This window comes from Schistosoma mansoni (genome assembly GCF_000237925.1).
Source record: "Schistosoma mansoni, WGS project CABG00000000 data, supercontig 0361, strain Puerto Rico, whole genome shotgun sequence".
Classification (NCBI taxonomy): Eukaryota; Metazoa; Platyhelminthes; class Trematoda; order Strigeidida; family Schistosomatidae; genus Schistosoma; species Schistosoma mansoni.
In genome coordinates this window covers 11,664-27,384 of record NW_017386207.1, presented here as the reverse complement: position 1 = coordinate 27,384, position 15,721 = coordinate 11,664, and the positions used below count along the sequence as shown (strand labels likewise).

The following is a 15,721-nucleotide window of genomic DNA, read 5'->3' as shown; positions in this document are numbered from 1 at the left end:
TTCGAGAGGGAGAGAGAACTCTCCCCACTCTCAGCCGTACCATGGCAACTTGGACCGATGCATAAATGTGCCTGGTCCTACGTTGTAGCTAACTGACTGACTGATGGCATTTGGGAGTAAAATTATTGTTATACAAAATAAAATATCATACTGAAAAACAAAGCAACTACTATACTGTATAATCATCATTATGAATTAAAACGGTTGTTGAATATTATTATTAATTCTATTTAACTTGTTTATTTTTCAAATGAAGATGAAAAACCAAATGGAACATAACCACATGATTAACCAAGGTCCCTGCAAGTACGAAGAAGAGGAAGAAGAAAAACAATCTTTCAAATGAACTCTCTATAGAAAACTTGTTCCTAACGCATTCCATTACAAAAGAAAGTGAAGGTGATATGATGGGATAAAAAAAAATACATTCTTTTATTCACTGTAGTTTATATTCAATATTACTTCTGGTTTCTCTTAAAAATTCAATGTGATGATTATGCAATATAGTCGTTTTTGTTTTTTTTTCAGTATGATAGTTTATCCAAGATAGGATATGTCAGTACAAAATAATTAGATAAAGTTAGTTGAATAAATAATAAATACAATTATGGTTCCTTTCTATTCACAATCCACTTAGTAGAGGAAACTTCGCATGAACTGGATCCAAAATACCAACAAGGAAGTACAATGTCCCAGCAAGACCTAAACACATATTATGAACACACAAAAAAAACAAACTGTTACAGTGAACTAACTATCATCTCAAAATAGTAAACACAATTCAATAAAGTCGATAAATAATAGTCAACTTTCTACATAACAAACTTGAAATGAAAAGATAAAATAGTTTATTGTTCTACGATAGAATAGTATTCATAACAAGGGAAGGAGGAGAATACACTGTGACGATGGCAGGCATCTAGTGTTCACTGTACTTAGGGACTACTCCTCAAGAATGCACATCCACGACTCCGAACGAGAAAATCCAAGCCAGTCGTCATCCAACGGTGTGAATGATTAACTCCAACCAATTCACAATGTTGCACAACCTTCATTCATTGCCTGTGGTGGACACCTGTCTTACACATGACTTCATTGTTAACGCATGACATTTTACAATCCATCCATACATCTACACTCCTCTTACAATGCACAGAGACTAGATCTAACACTTAGACCTTAATTGATTGCGGGATCGATGCCCTACATGTTAAACAACTCCAATTGGTTGGGACAGTTTGTCGTGCTTATAGTGTGCTCATAGACTCTACATAATTATCTTATCTTATCACATATGGAAGATATTTATCTGACTAATCGTCTTCTCTTTCATTTATAATCACTTGGAGGCTTCCGTTGGTAATAAAGTCATGTCAGAAAACCGCTCGGTCACGCTCGCCATCATTGTGCCTATCCGTCCATTAGCATTCTATTCATTGACTTAACAGTCGAAAATCTGATCCAATCAAATCACTAAAAGCCTCCTCCATGACAAATTCAGACGGCATGGATGAAACACTGATACTTGATTACACACTACAAAACATTACCTAAGGAGATGGAAAGTGCAAGTAGTTCCCTATTCAATAATTTCAACTGAAAACCCCAAAAAAATCAGAGAAGTGAGTAGTTTCAATTTAACAGTACACTACTAATTGATAACAACTGCAGAACTCAACATAATTCTAGGCCTATTCCCATACATTTATCCTGTGTTCACACCCTCCACATGTTCGCATATATCACCTATCCGCACATCGAAAATAAATTGACCATTCACATTTCGATCAGTAGGCTATCATCATTTTAACAACTGGATACGAGACACTGTCGATTAATCAATGGTAAGATGTGAATTGTTTATCGCAATATCACTCACAAGTAGGCACATCAATGTGAAGTTAGTTTCTTCCACAAACTCCTGATGGGACTAATGTGTAATATTAGTGTGAAATTATATTAGCAACAAAAGGGATTATTCTTAGTGACAAATGAAAAGGCACACTAAACAAACCTTCCATAAGTGAGTACGGACGATCAGCAATGCGAGTAGCATTTTTAGAATAGTCGGTGCACCATTCAGCGAACTGGAAAACAAATGTAAAACATTGAACAATCATGAGTTTATTTAATTTTAATTGTCTCGCTGACTATACTACAAGCCGCATAAATTTTCACAGATGGTGAAGACAGAGAAGATTTCATGCAATGGGGAAATGAGAACCTTGAAAACGGTAAACAAGAAATCTAAGCAAGGAACTCATCTTATTTGAACACAAATTAAAAGCTGTACATTGGGGAACCGCTATTTCCATACAATTCAACACTATATGCAACCTTGTATCTATCTAATGATTGAAAAACACAGTGACCACAGGTATGTTTAGCCACAAACTACATCAATAATACACATGTGTGATGACTGTAATACGGTTCTACATAAACTTAGAACAGTTCGATGGGGTTCCAATCCATGACTCAACAAATCAAAGCATAAATCATCTACGGACAAATTACATAGCGAAATACATTCACTCATTCACACTATAGAATATCACACTATGATAATTATGGAGTAACGTGCAAATACACCATTACCTGACTAACTAACAGTTTCATTACAAACTACTGTAAAGATAAGTGAATTCACACATCATCCACTCAAAAAACACGTAATAGTGTATAGAAACATGAGCATTTCAAGTGAAACACTACAATGTTGTACTTCGAACTAGACACAATATACAGAACAAATAAAACGGCACATTGTAAACTGTGTAATGCACACATGTTCACAAAACAAAAGACCAGATACATATACTTCAAATGCATTGAACTACCACCACTAACCTTTATAGCTCTATACAAATATTTGGGATCTTGAGTTGTTTGATAAATCTCTAATAGAGCGAAACCACTACCAGCTGAACCATGACATAAACCACAGCCTTTGTGAAGTAGACCACGAGTCCATACAGCTTCTCCTCCATCTAATGCACACTTTAAATATTTATTTTCACCTGTAATCTACAGAATGTAACAACATAGAGGTTAAATAACAGTAAACAAACTACCGGTGAACTTTGAAAGTCATACATATCTATCCAAATAAAAGGAGAATATTATAAATGATTTTTCATTAGTTTTTAATTTCTATTTAGCCACTTCATAGACTCATTGGTGGCTGATAATATTCCCATTACAGATTGGACATGAACTGTTTGTTCTAATAGAATTGCTCAGAAAACTCTCGTCCAACGTTTCCACAAAACCTTTTGTCACAAGACAGTACATACAGGTTTTTATGGGATTGGGATTTATTCTGTGTAATAAGAGTATTACTGAAAAATCAAACACGTTATGTAAGATGCAATACTACACGGTTGTACAGTTCAAGATGAATGGATTTCTTTAGCAGTTGCTTAGTTAGGAGGCGAATAAGAAACGTCAGCACATGCATTTCAGTAGTAAATGATGATTAGATTCAGTTTATATACTAGTTATCTTGTTGAGTTTATGTACATTACACGTTGCGAATCAGATTTTCGTACTTTTCCAAAATAATGGTTACGTATTTGAAAATCCAAGATCTCAGTACTCATATTCAAATAAATCCTTGTGTTTTCACGTATTACCATTTCATTTAGTTTTCCCGAAAAGATATTTGTCTTGAACTGACTCTAGGATGAACACCGATTATCGCGACGCGCAGGTGCTGACTAGTCTTGGAGACGGTTAGAAGAAAGTTATGGACGGTATTAGTACTTTAAGTTATTAGCTTCTAGTGTGAGTCATGTTGGTAGACGCAGACTATTTAGTTGAAGTCCGCGTGACTATCATAATCAATGGTTGAAGACTCTGGATGACATGGCTCATAATTGATCATAACGGCATCGGTGTATACACTCTTTGCCTACCCTTAAGCCAAGATTGAAATCACTCTATACCTTTCTTTCTAAGAACCAATTCTTTTTTCCTGTATTATATCCTTATACACAATGTTACTTTTACATATTACTACCACTGAAGTAATTACTTTTATGAATTTGGTGTTCATCTTGTTGTGCTAATGAGGTGTGGCAACTTGGACCGATGTATATATGTGCCTGATCCTACGTTGTAGCTGACTCTTTTTTTCAATCAAATTATTTGCATCAGCTGAAAAGTCTTACACATTGATTGTCAAACTTATGATTTAAAAGTTGAATACATTTATCGGTTACACTAACTGAATTATGTGAGTGAAATGGTTACCTTTCTTATTTCAAGTGTCACGTGCCATAAATATGGAGGTACAAATTTTATGCAAACTAACGTATATCTTCTTTTGTATAGAGTACTTTGACTAGGTAAATATTGAGTAAAGTTGGACTCTCAGAACTGTCACTGGTACTAGATAGACAGTATATACGAATTAATCAATACTCAGACTAAACTAATACAACTAAACAAGAGCTCCAACATAATTTAAGCATCCTCTATTCTAATTATATCATGAGTCTCCTGAGCAAACCCATTAATCTGTTAAGTCAAACAAAATTTGATTCAAGTAAACCTCTCCATACAAGTGGCCACGAAAAATGTACTACTAAGAGAAAATCCTCAATGGAATTAAAAGACAAGGACTTAGATGAATTAAGGACGTTGTAATTTCAATAGTTTTATACGTTTTAAAGTTAACTGGAGTATAAAACTAAGTAAACTTCCTCAGTGCATTTGGGATACCAGATTTATTTTATATAGAAGGCACAGAACACACATACTGCAAGCCAACTGAAATAGTTAGTTTTTTTTCAGACAACCAATCATTCACTTGAACTAGGAATCTAATTCATGAAGTAGTGGGATAACATCGGTGAATATATTCACATAGGTATTTGACTAACGCGTCTACACCTATATTAAAATAGAATACGCGGGAGTATAACGATTTTAAATACATTCTAATCATGTATAGCATTTGCTCTGAATTTGATTTTCAGTGGAATCGTTGATATGTACCGCTGAGGGATTCCCTACTGGGACGAGACAGCTAACCAATGCTTCTTGGTTTTAAATAGCTATCCTGTTAAGTGAACTACAAAATAATTAAATCATTTTCTAAAATAATATTACTAACCTACCTTATGAGCTGAGAGCATAAGTGGAATAACACCCGTTGCACCATGACACCAATGAACTAATACATCGCGATTTAAGCTATCCCCTAAACTAGAAGGCCAATTTCCGCTGTTTAACTGAAGTTGGCTCATCCAATCAACAGTAGGTAGAATTAACTGATTTAAGGAATGTGATGATATGCTACCAGGAAACAAACGATATACCTTTAGAGTAAAACATGATGAAAAATGATTTAACCAGGTTAATTCATTACAAGGATCAAAGTGTCATAATTCCCTAGGTTAATTCGAAGGAATTTAAAAGAGGATCTTTTTTTTACACTATTCTCTTAGTAAACATGATAGGTTTTTACAATGTTCAACTCGTTGACCAGGTACAAATACGTTTATTTGGCCTTGAGTTATATTCTAAAATGTAAAGGCTATTGACGTTAGCTGGTTGCCTAAACTGAAGTCTACAAAACCATTAAACAGTTGAATATAAACACAATAGACGACACTGTAGAAATGTAAACCGAAAAGCACCGAAAAAGTTATATCTTTGTGACTATTTCTATGCAAATAGTGAATAACAATGAACTACACTAAACAATTAGATGACTAAAGTCTTTTACTATTTGAAAGATACTCTAGAACAATGTTCTATTATTGTTTCAGTTAGTAAGTTATATAATCAACTCACAACATATCAAGTTTCTAATTATTATACTCCTCTTCAAGCTAAACGATCAGATCACCTATTAAATAAGTAAATAACATGTTAGTAAAACATATGATCAGTATTGTTTAACAGTGGTAAGTTATCCACTTTCTTAACGAAGAGTATAAAGAACGTGATAGATATAAACACCGTACAAAGTAGAAAACATATACAGCCCTTCAAGTTGACTGAATTTATATCACTACGTCATCGGGTGCTCGCTAAGTATTTAAGACAATCAACTTTCATTTATTTTATTTATTTATTAAAACACATAAATATTTGTACAGAGGCACCAGATACATATGCGCCGCATAAATCTCATTTGATTTGTGTGAGGGCTGTGATACTGCTCAGGTGCCTAAACTGAAGCAGGTGGTTTTCTTAGGGGGCCACACCCGGAGCCTTTGACCTAAAGGTCTGATCCACAAGGCAGTGGAACATCATGGGGAGATGCAGTCACATGGTAGCCAGTGACCAACGATTGATTCATATGCCATTTTTTCCGTCCAGGATACTGGAGCCCATGTGCACTATTGGTTTGGAATCAGGGTTTTCCAACTGCCCTAGATGGATTCTCCGTGTCCACCAACCCGGTTTAAGCGCCGGACATTCGCTTTTCGTCCTCTCAATTTCGTAAACAACACCCGTGGTGCGAGAAGGCAGTGAGTAAGACTTCCCTGGAAGAGACTATATACGCGTGACCATGTGAGAGCATTTCGAGAGGGAGAGCGTACTCTCCCCACTCTTGGCCGTTCCAGGGCATTTAGGGGCTGTAGGTTCAAATTAGCATTTCATCAACTTCGATTATTTTAGCTTAGTAGTATCAATAACACTCAAATAATAAGTGAGGCTAAAAAATGACTTCAGTGACTTGTATGCGATAAGTGAGTTGTACTGACACTATTGGTTTGAGCTATGTAGGAAAGGCGCAGAGTTTTTGTTTACAATCCACATAATAGTTGTAAACTATGGTTCCAGACGTAAAGCGAAAAAAAAAGAGAAAACCGATGTCAGTGGTGCAGTTGCATTTATTCTTTATATTCCTACAAATATTAAGTCCGTAACTATGTATAACTTTTTGTTCTTCAAACTGCAATTTTATTTGGATTGCGGCTAGCAGTGGAGTCAAGTATTTGCATTTTATCCTATTTGGGACCTATCAGCTAAGTTGCAAGTACATTCGACTGGTGAGTCCCCAATAGGATATAAACAAGCCTATTGAATTCTACTGTTAGAAGTAATCCAAATACATTTGAACCTTGTAATCAAAAGGTATTATCAACGATTCAAAACAGTATGGACATATTTCAACAAAGAATGATTGACTTCAATCTTGAAAATTAAACGACAGATGAACACACATCCATACAAATACATTTCGCACGTTCAAAGTCTCATCGCAATTAATGTTCGGTCCTCCATTTTACATCTCACTCGCAATATGCTGACATCCTAAACTGAATCCACACACTTTTGCCAGGTACAAAATTGATTAAGACTTGTTAATAGGTGATAAGGAGTTTTGCTAGTCAGAATCCCGGTTATAAATTCTCTACTCCACGCATACTATTTTATTTATAAGCTAGCGTCTTAAGCTTGCTTATTATTTTCTCTCATTCAGACTCAAGATTGATGATGGAAAAGGTACGTATCAGAAGATTAGTAGGAGTTAAGACTGCTTCGACCTTAATTCTTGTCAGTCAAAGAGTATCATTAACCAAAGTTTAAGATGCCGGCTTATAAACGAAATAGTATGCACGGAGTAGAGAATTTATAACCGGGATTCTAATTAGCGAAACTTCTCTAAATATTGATTAAAGTCTCATTCGTGAAAAATTAAATTATCGGTAGTGAAAGCGCTAAAGAAGAGTGAGCAAAGGTGGACAAATGAACTCAGAGTAATGCGAGCCTCAGAATGACTCAATATTCAAGACTTATAAAGGTTTGAAGGTTAATCCACCTGATTTATGAAAGAAGTGATTGCTTTTTGAAAAATATCTATTCATTTTAATACTCAGTAAATCGCATATATATGATTTACAATAAGATAGAGGAGTGTAAGCGTTACTGAAACGATTTAAGTTAAGAATACGGAAATAATTTGCTTTTTTAAGAACAGAAGAAAAGTAGATAGAGCAATCGGCATCGAAATTCGAAAGCTGATAAAAATGAAATATTGACGAGAATCGGCTGTAAACACATTACTAAACACAGCAACTTAAGATTTAGATAATAATAACGGAGTGGATAAATTTTATTATACATGGTCCTTCACGACTCCCTGGCTGGGGTCCAAGAGATGGTGCTACACAGTGGCTAGAGACGTTATCAGATACGGCTCAGAATAGAAGCCAATGGCCATCCTGCTGTAACTTTCTTTTACTTTCTGCATAAAGAGTGGTTATAACCTCCTTCACTAAAAGAGTTCTTCTGGTTATACATTTCAGTTCCCCTCACTATTACTTTTTATTATATGCATCTTACCCCTTTCCCTTCCCATTTTCATTGTTTTGTGTGGCGCATATATATCTGGTGCCCCTTTGCACCAATATTTATGTGTCTAAATAAATAATAAAATAATTATACATAAATCCAAAAGAAAATGAGGTACTCAAACATCATTTTTTCCACAAAATCAAATTCTATGGGTTACTGTTAGTCAGTTCACTTTTGAAGCTTATTTTACTCACGTTCATTATTAATCTTTTCACCAGCAGCTCAGTTATTCAATAATTTCCATCAGAAACCAACCAAAAAATAGCATCATGTTCAAACTACTCACCTTTAGTAGAGTAGTCAAAATACCAGCAAAACCATGCGCAGCCCCAAGATAACATTTATCATGCCATTCGAACATTAACGGTGGCATGCGCAAATCTCGTTTCGATGACTGATACATTAATCTATCATAAAAACTATTCGATTTGTAAGCACCAGCTGTTTTCTGACCAGACTTCAATATAGCATCTGTTATCTGAATTCAAAATGCTATAATTAGTATTACTACTTTCATATTACGAAAAAAACACAAAATTTATAACTCAAACAGCGAAATGCCGTAACCCCATGCACAAACAATCACAGGAAATATTTCTTGAAAAGATGAGCAAGACGTTACAGTTTACAATTGACTGATCACTGGGTGGTGATCAATGGCATGTATGTCACGTCCTTCTTAGTGCAGATCGAATCCTATCGATCAAGTTGCAATGTGGCCACCAGACTAGGTGACTCAGCATTGCGTGCACTATGTCGAGATAAGATGGTAGTTGGAGTTAGTCAACAGGAAACACTGAAACTAGGTTAAAGTATCAGTCACTTGAACATTTTCATGGAACGTAAAACGGTTGATTGTTCTACAACGATTAGTATTGGTCATGAGAATCGGATTCACACCGTGCATACCAATAACTGGCCTGTGCTGCCATAGATACAAACAACTAAGGAGAAACAGATGTGAAGTACAGACATCAATAGGCATTGCTATTATCACAGAAATATGGAGTAAACAAGAGTGATGGCAAAAAGACTTCTGATTCAGATTGTTAACCAAACACGAACCGAAAGTTCGTTCATATCACATAAAACTCCGAGTGCTTGTAACTTCAATATAACTCTGAACAAAAGCCCACAAAATTGATCGCCTTCTACATTTTAACATTGACAATTTAGGCCATTATTTGATACAACCAGTTTCTTACATCAATATAAATCGTGGAATTATGGCAATTCTATAAAAGTTATTTTCTAAATTCTTACTATCACTGACAAATGTAAACATGTGACAAGGGTACAAAACTACAACGCACATCAAAACATTTGGTTGTTATGTGTCATTCAGGTTTCATTAAATGTCTTCAAAAACAAGGATTCCCATGTGGACCTTAAAAAGAATAGTCGGGAGGTGTGTCTACATCACAGAATTATAACTTCCAAAGCATCGTCACGGACAACACTTCCATAATATCAACCACAAACATATCATTGTAAAGCTTATTCGATTGAACCAGTTTCATAAATTATCTAGAACAACTGTGAAGCAATAAACCTTTTCATTCACTCTTCTGCACAATCAAGAACAAACAATTTATTAATAAACACTTTCAAAACAGCAACAAATACACAAACACATACCGACGAGACAACAGAGACAGGGATGTCGAAATTATTTTCTCGAAGTGTTACCAGACAATTTAGATAGCCAGTACGCCCATACAACGCTTCATCAGGCATCCCACTGTCCACATCTAAGCCATATTTACTCGCCGACAAAATTTCTTCAACGAATTTCTTCGCCTCTGTATTCTCGCTTCCATGTTTGACCGATGATAAAGCACCTAAACACAGTGGACCGATCGGGCTAGTGTAAACACTGATATTTTTAGACAACTTCTTCAATTCAATATGACGTAGACATCGATTAAGCAACTTCTCAGTACGTGCAACACCATTTTCACGTATCTTTCTGTCTAATAATTCACATTTGCATTGTGATAGGTAATTGTAGAATAGTCCAACACCTACAAGGCAAATGGAAAGACACACAAGTTCATCGAATGATTTGCATACTATCCACAAATTCTACAGTGCACGCTTACACTTCTTACAGCTCAATGACTAGACAACGTCTGTTTGTGAGTTTGGAGGGTCCCGATAAATTGTTATCTCCATCAGAACAATGGATTATGACCAGTGTGGAACACAATGCTGTCAACATTCAATGAAAGGTTTTACTACTGAATATCGTTAGTTCACCTACACCAACAACGATCAGTGACAAATTTCACTGGTCGACTCAGTGGTCCATACATTATTCCTTTCATACTAAGTAGGGCTTATCACTAGCAGTAAAGAATATAAACAGAGACGAAGTTTTCCGACAATCTGATTACAGCATGCTTCGAATTGAAGGACATATCCTGATAAACGTATTCAAAGGACATGACTAGATATGTGGTATATAACTCAACACTTGGTCTAATTAGCCATAGTCAATCACTCGACTTTCAACGATTGATAAATCAGAATAGATGTGGTGGTACCACGTACATACTGATGTGACATTGTAGGCCACACCTGGTGTCTTACAAAAATATAACACCCGCAGGCACAAAGGAAAACGTAAGATCCACAATACATGCATGAAAGGCTTCACATTTGTGGTTAGTCATTTCATTCAATCTGAAACTATGGCTTATTTCAGATACATTGAAACACTCCAATGGGCCATGTAACTAAGTTCAGACTGTCCGGTTGAGACCGCGTGATTGTCGTGACCAATTGTTAGACCTTGGGTGACGTCGCTTAAAAACGTTCTCAATGGCACAGGTGCATTCCTTTAGATCTAGAATCTTTAAACTATTTTACATATCTTCATTCCACAAATTCATATTTTCTTCTCAAATTGGGCCTTGTATGCCTAATCTCTCCCATTACCATTAATACCGTTACTATATCTACCTTTCTGAGACATGTCCTGACACTTTCATTTCGCTGTTCTGATAGTGTTTCAGCTTGAACTGATCCATATATGTGTCAAGTTCGACGTTGCATATGACTGGTTCACTGACTAGGGATGAATAAAACACACGACACTCACCTGACAATCCCGTGTACATTGATATGTCAGACGACGATAACTTCTCGAAATTCGAATTCAGAACATTTAACAGTTCGACAGTTTTGTTTGGGATGCTTGTATTCTCCACCTGGAACGTGGTGCACAAATAAATACTGAAAGTACTTTAAGCTGGTCTCCAGTTGTATAATCCTGAAAGGGATTTTTAAAATGGCGACCATCGTTAATCTCAACCATTCTCTATATGCGTTTGGATTTTAATCACGAATGGATGCTTGAAAGGAAGGAGTTTAGTTGAATGTGTCGAGATTAGACTGGAATCTTCTGTGCTCAACACCGAAATCTTAAGACAAAAATTACAGATTAATCAACGGAACTGTATAAGCATAAAAATGCATAGTAATAGAAAACATGAAGTAATTTGGATAAGTGCTTGGTAAACAGTGAAATCTTTATCACATGTGTAATAACTCAGACGAAAAAAATCATACTGTGAGAAACTAGAATGTATTTCAGAGAGGAACAAATGAATAGAATATATTACTAATCTCGGAGAAGCGAAATAAAATAGAAATATTGAGTGAATCCATTTGCCTCACATTACTCAACATCTAATGCTAAAGATTCTAATTTCCCTACAAACCACAGTGAAGGCGTTTACTATAAATAGATATTTAGTAACTTTATGGACTGATATTCTGGTCTATTGACTTCTAGCTTCTTCCAAACTAGTCATCTGTCAAATAGAGTACGCTGTTGTCGAAAGTGGTTTGATACGCACATCTTACACATCAGCCACAAGGACTGATAAGCGCTAGCGATTTTATTCTCTAATCTACTCTATACCTGACACCAATATAACTAATCCAATTGTCCTACCATGTGCTAATGGTCATTTAAAGACATACAAGACCTTATAACAACAATCTGAGCACATACTAGCCCTAAATGAAATAGTTGGCAGCCACAAACTAATACACAGCAAACTGTCTCGCGACATACTTTTACAGATAAACAGACATCTAGCCTACATTAAATGTGGTCTATATAGGTGAAAACTGAAAGAACTTCATCTATTCACACTAAGATTTTGGACAAAGAAACGCCTAGATACCCAAACAACTGTGGCATACGCAGGTTCAGTCACTAAGTGATTTTCCCTCTTACAGACAGTTGGTATATTCCATTTGATATTACGTGCGTTTTTGGTTTTAATCTAGTTCACATACATCATCAGTCATACAAATAATCGAAATACGATGTCTGAACACTTGAAAATGAAAATATCTAGATATTCTTGTGGTGCACACCAAAGGTTTCTGAAAAGGAACCAAATGAAGAAAAAGGTATTAATGTCTACAACTACCACTCCCTTTACAATTATGTTAGAAATGTATGAGTACAATTGTTGGTCATCAATGTATGATGGCCTACACTTTTCCAGATACTCAACTGGTAGACCTCAAGTAAAGCTTTCGATAAGGTTCCTCACAACCGGCTGTTATATAAGTTGAGAAATGTCGGGGTTGGAGGCAATCTATTAATGTGGATAAAAGACTTCCTAATTGAGCGCTAACAAAGAATACAGATGAACTCCAAGCCGTCGAGCTGGGAAACTGTGCTTAGCGAGGTTCATCAGGGTGCAGTTTGGGGGCATGTTATCCCTTTTATAAGTAAATGACCTTTCTCGTCTCCTATCAATCAGTCTTGATATATGTTGACAATGTCAAGATATGGAGAGCGATAAGTAGGGGTGATAGCTCAGAACATCAAAATGCCCTGGAGAAATTATCTGAACGGTCTCAAACCTGGCAACTACCGATAAATACTTTCAAGTGTATTGTGATGCATATTGATCATCAAGGTACAGATACAGGCACGATGAATAACATTGAGCTACCTGTTGCCCATACACAAAATAACTTAGAAGTCATCGTTGGCCAAGACTCATAAACTATTGCACACTGCCGTGCAATAGCCGCCAAAGGTTCTAGAACCTTATAGTCAATACGTAGAGCCTTTAGTCATATCGACGCTAAAACTTATTTTGACTTTGTATACTGTATTCGTGCGTCCTAAATCTGAATACTGCATATAATAGGCTATCCCATGCTTAAAAAGGCGGCGAGCTTTTGAAGATAGTTCAAAGAACAGCAACCAAGCTGACCTCTGGAATAGCGAGGCTCTCGTATGGTGATCGACTGCCCAAGCTAAAACTTTCGTCATATTGAAGAACTAGAGATGACTTTTTTAGTTTTCAATCTACCTAGTGATAAATTTGCGCCTGGTATGTTCTCAATTTTCTTGCTTGGCGAGTCTATGACTTATGGACGAGCCAATCTGAAGCGTTTTAGGGATTTCAAGGTCACGGGGCGAATTTCAGTACCTGATGCTTATGTACGATCGGTTTCACAAGGATTTTAGAGGAAACGTGACAATTAAGCAGCTAAAATAAATGAGACTACTAAGAAGTTCCTGTATTTGTAATTGCAGCAATTAAATCGTTTGTAGTCCGTGTGCAGACTACCGTAATGTTGTCCTTCGATGTAATATATAACATGTGATTGAAGCCCCACCTGTCGAATCGTCGAAAAGTCGGACCAACCAATTGATTACCATTGCTAGAACTGACACAGGCCAGCAAGCCTCCTTTCCTTTCCAAACTTAAGCTGAACAGTATGGAGCTCCATACTTAAGTATGGAGCTCCTGAAAATTTTCAGGCGAAGTCGAACGATCACAAAAATAACCGTGAAATCACAGCCATCCACCCGGCTCAGAATATGATTACGGATTACCGTTGAGTATTAACATTAAGTCACTTTTAGGAGTCAGGATAATAAATTACGGGGTAAAGCTGTACCATAAAACAAGACTACCTTGAGACCATACCCAATTTGAAAATCAGGAGACACAGAAAATAAATGGATGATTCAATATGTTTATTATTAATACAATTAGTTTGTCTCTATACATAAATCTCACCACTTGTCTTTCCTGTAGGTATTTAGCTAAACTGGTAATAACAATACCAACTTTAAATATCGCGGATTAAGAACATGACCTTGATTTCGCGCTCTCCGCACTAGTAGGAAAAAACAAAATATGTCAAAAACACTTGTCAGTGAAACGCAAATGAAAGCTCTCGAATTTTTGAGACAGTCGTGGACAGAATAGGAGAGGGCTTCGCTTAACGGGTCCCTGTATCTAGTAGGAGTGGATCGCCGATGTCTTCAGGTAGGAACCTAAGCATACTTAAAAAGCAAAAGAGAAATAATAATCACCTGGATTGAAACACTATTCTGATCCCTAGAAATATGTCAGACTTCTACTTGAAGTACTGCAGAGGGTATATGTCCACCACCCAGTATCATTTCAGTGGACGAATTTAGGTTAACTGCTCTGTGTAGATAGGCATAACAAACCTATTTTGTAAATAGTTTTTGATATTATTTACATTTATTTTGTCAATTTTCACAGTCTATACATTTGTCACAAAATGATTGTACACGTTGTTTAAGTGTATGACCGTGAACACACACCTTTCCGTTCCATGCTACTCATTGCATGACACACGTTGTTAACCGCTCGTAAATACACTACTATACACACGTCTCTTGTTCTCTGTTGCTTGCGGTTACGATAACTGAACTCTGAAACACCTATCATCTACATTTATAGACTGTGGTGACATTTCCATGATATTCTACGTTTGACTATTTTACTGGAACCATATCGACCTCACAGGAATTGTCAATTTTCCATAATTGTGGATTCTCGTACCAAACGCAACCGAACACGCACCAACCTGCTGACTTAAGTAAAGTCCCTTAACTTTTATTACTGTTTATAACTTTTAGTTTGCATACTGAAATATTACCATTTGGAAATAATAATTGTATTGCTATTTTTTAGTTAATATAACATTTAATCTATCACAGATCTCTTTACATTTCCCTCATGGTGTTACGATGTTGTTCCAAGTCTTGGTACAGTTCTAGGTATTCGGTAAAGCCCGATGGGTGGTAGTTTAGCCACCCGGTTGCATTAATTCTAGTCATTTCAATAGTTATTTGTGTATTTGTATACTTTGTGTGATTATCTCAAGGCGATAGGGTCTTTGAATACCAGCAACTAAAACATCAACAAGCAGGAGGATGATTGTTTACAACCGGAAAATTTCGAAAGCTAAGAGAATACGAATTTCCTAAGCACTAAACAAACAGTTTAATTAGTTGATTGGTGATTCAGACAGTGTGAGAAGGTCGAATTGTGAGAATACAAGGGAAACAGAGGTTATGAACACAGGTTATGTGCTCATG

General features: G+C 36.2%; 1 protein-coding gene across 1 annotated transcript; it reads right to left on the bottom strand.

Annotated features, from left to right (window-relative positions):
* Positions 1-339: 339 nt before the first annotated feature.
* Smp_118820 (lanc-like protein) lies at positions 340-3,027 on the bottom strand (the record flags this gene model as incomplete). Its single annotated transcript, XM_018788786.1, has 3 exons — positions 340-702; positions 2,015-2,087; positions 2,851-3,027. Coding segments are annotated over 3 exons (330 nt in total), but the record flags the coding sequence as incomplete, so codon positions are not given.
* Between the last annotated feature and the right edge of the window lie 12,694 nt (positions 3,028-15,721).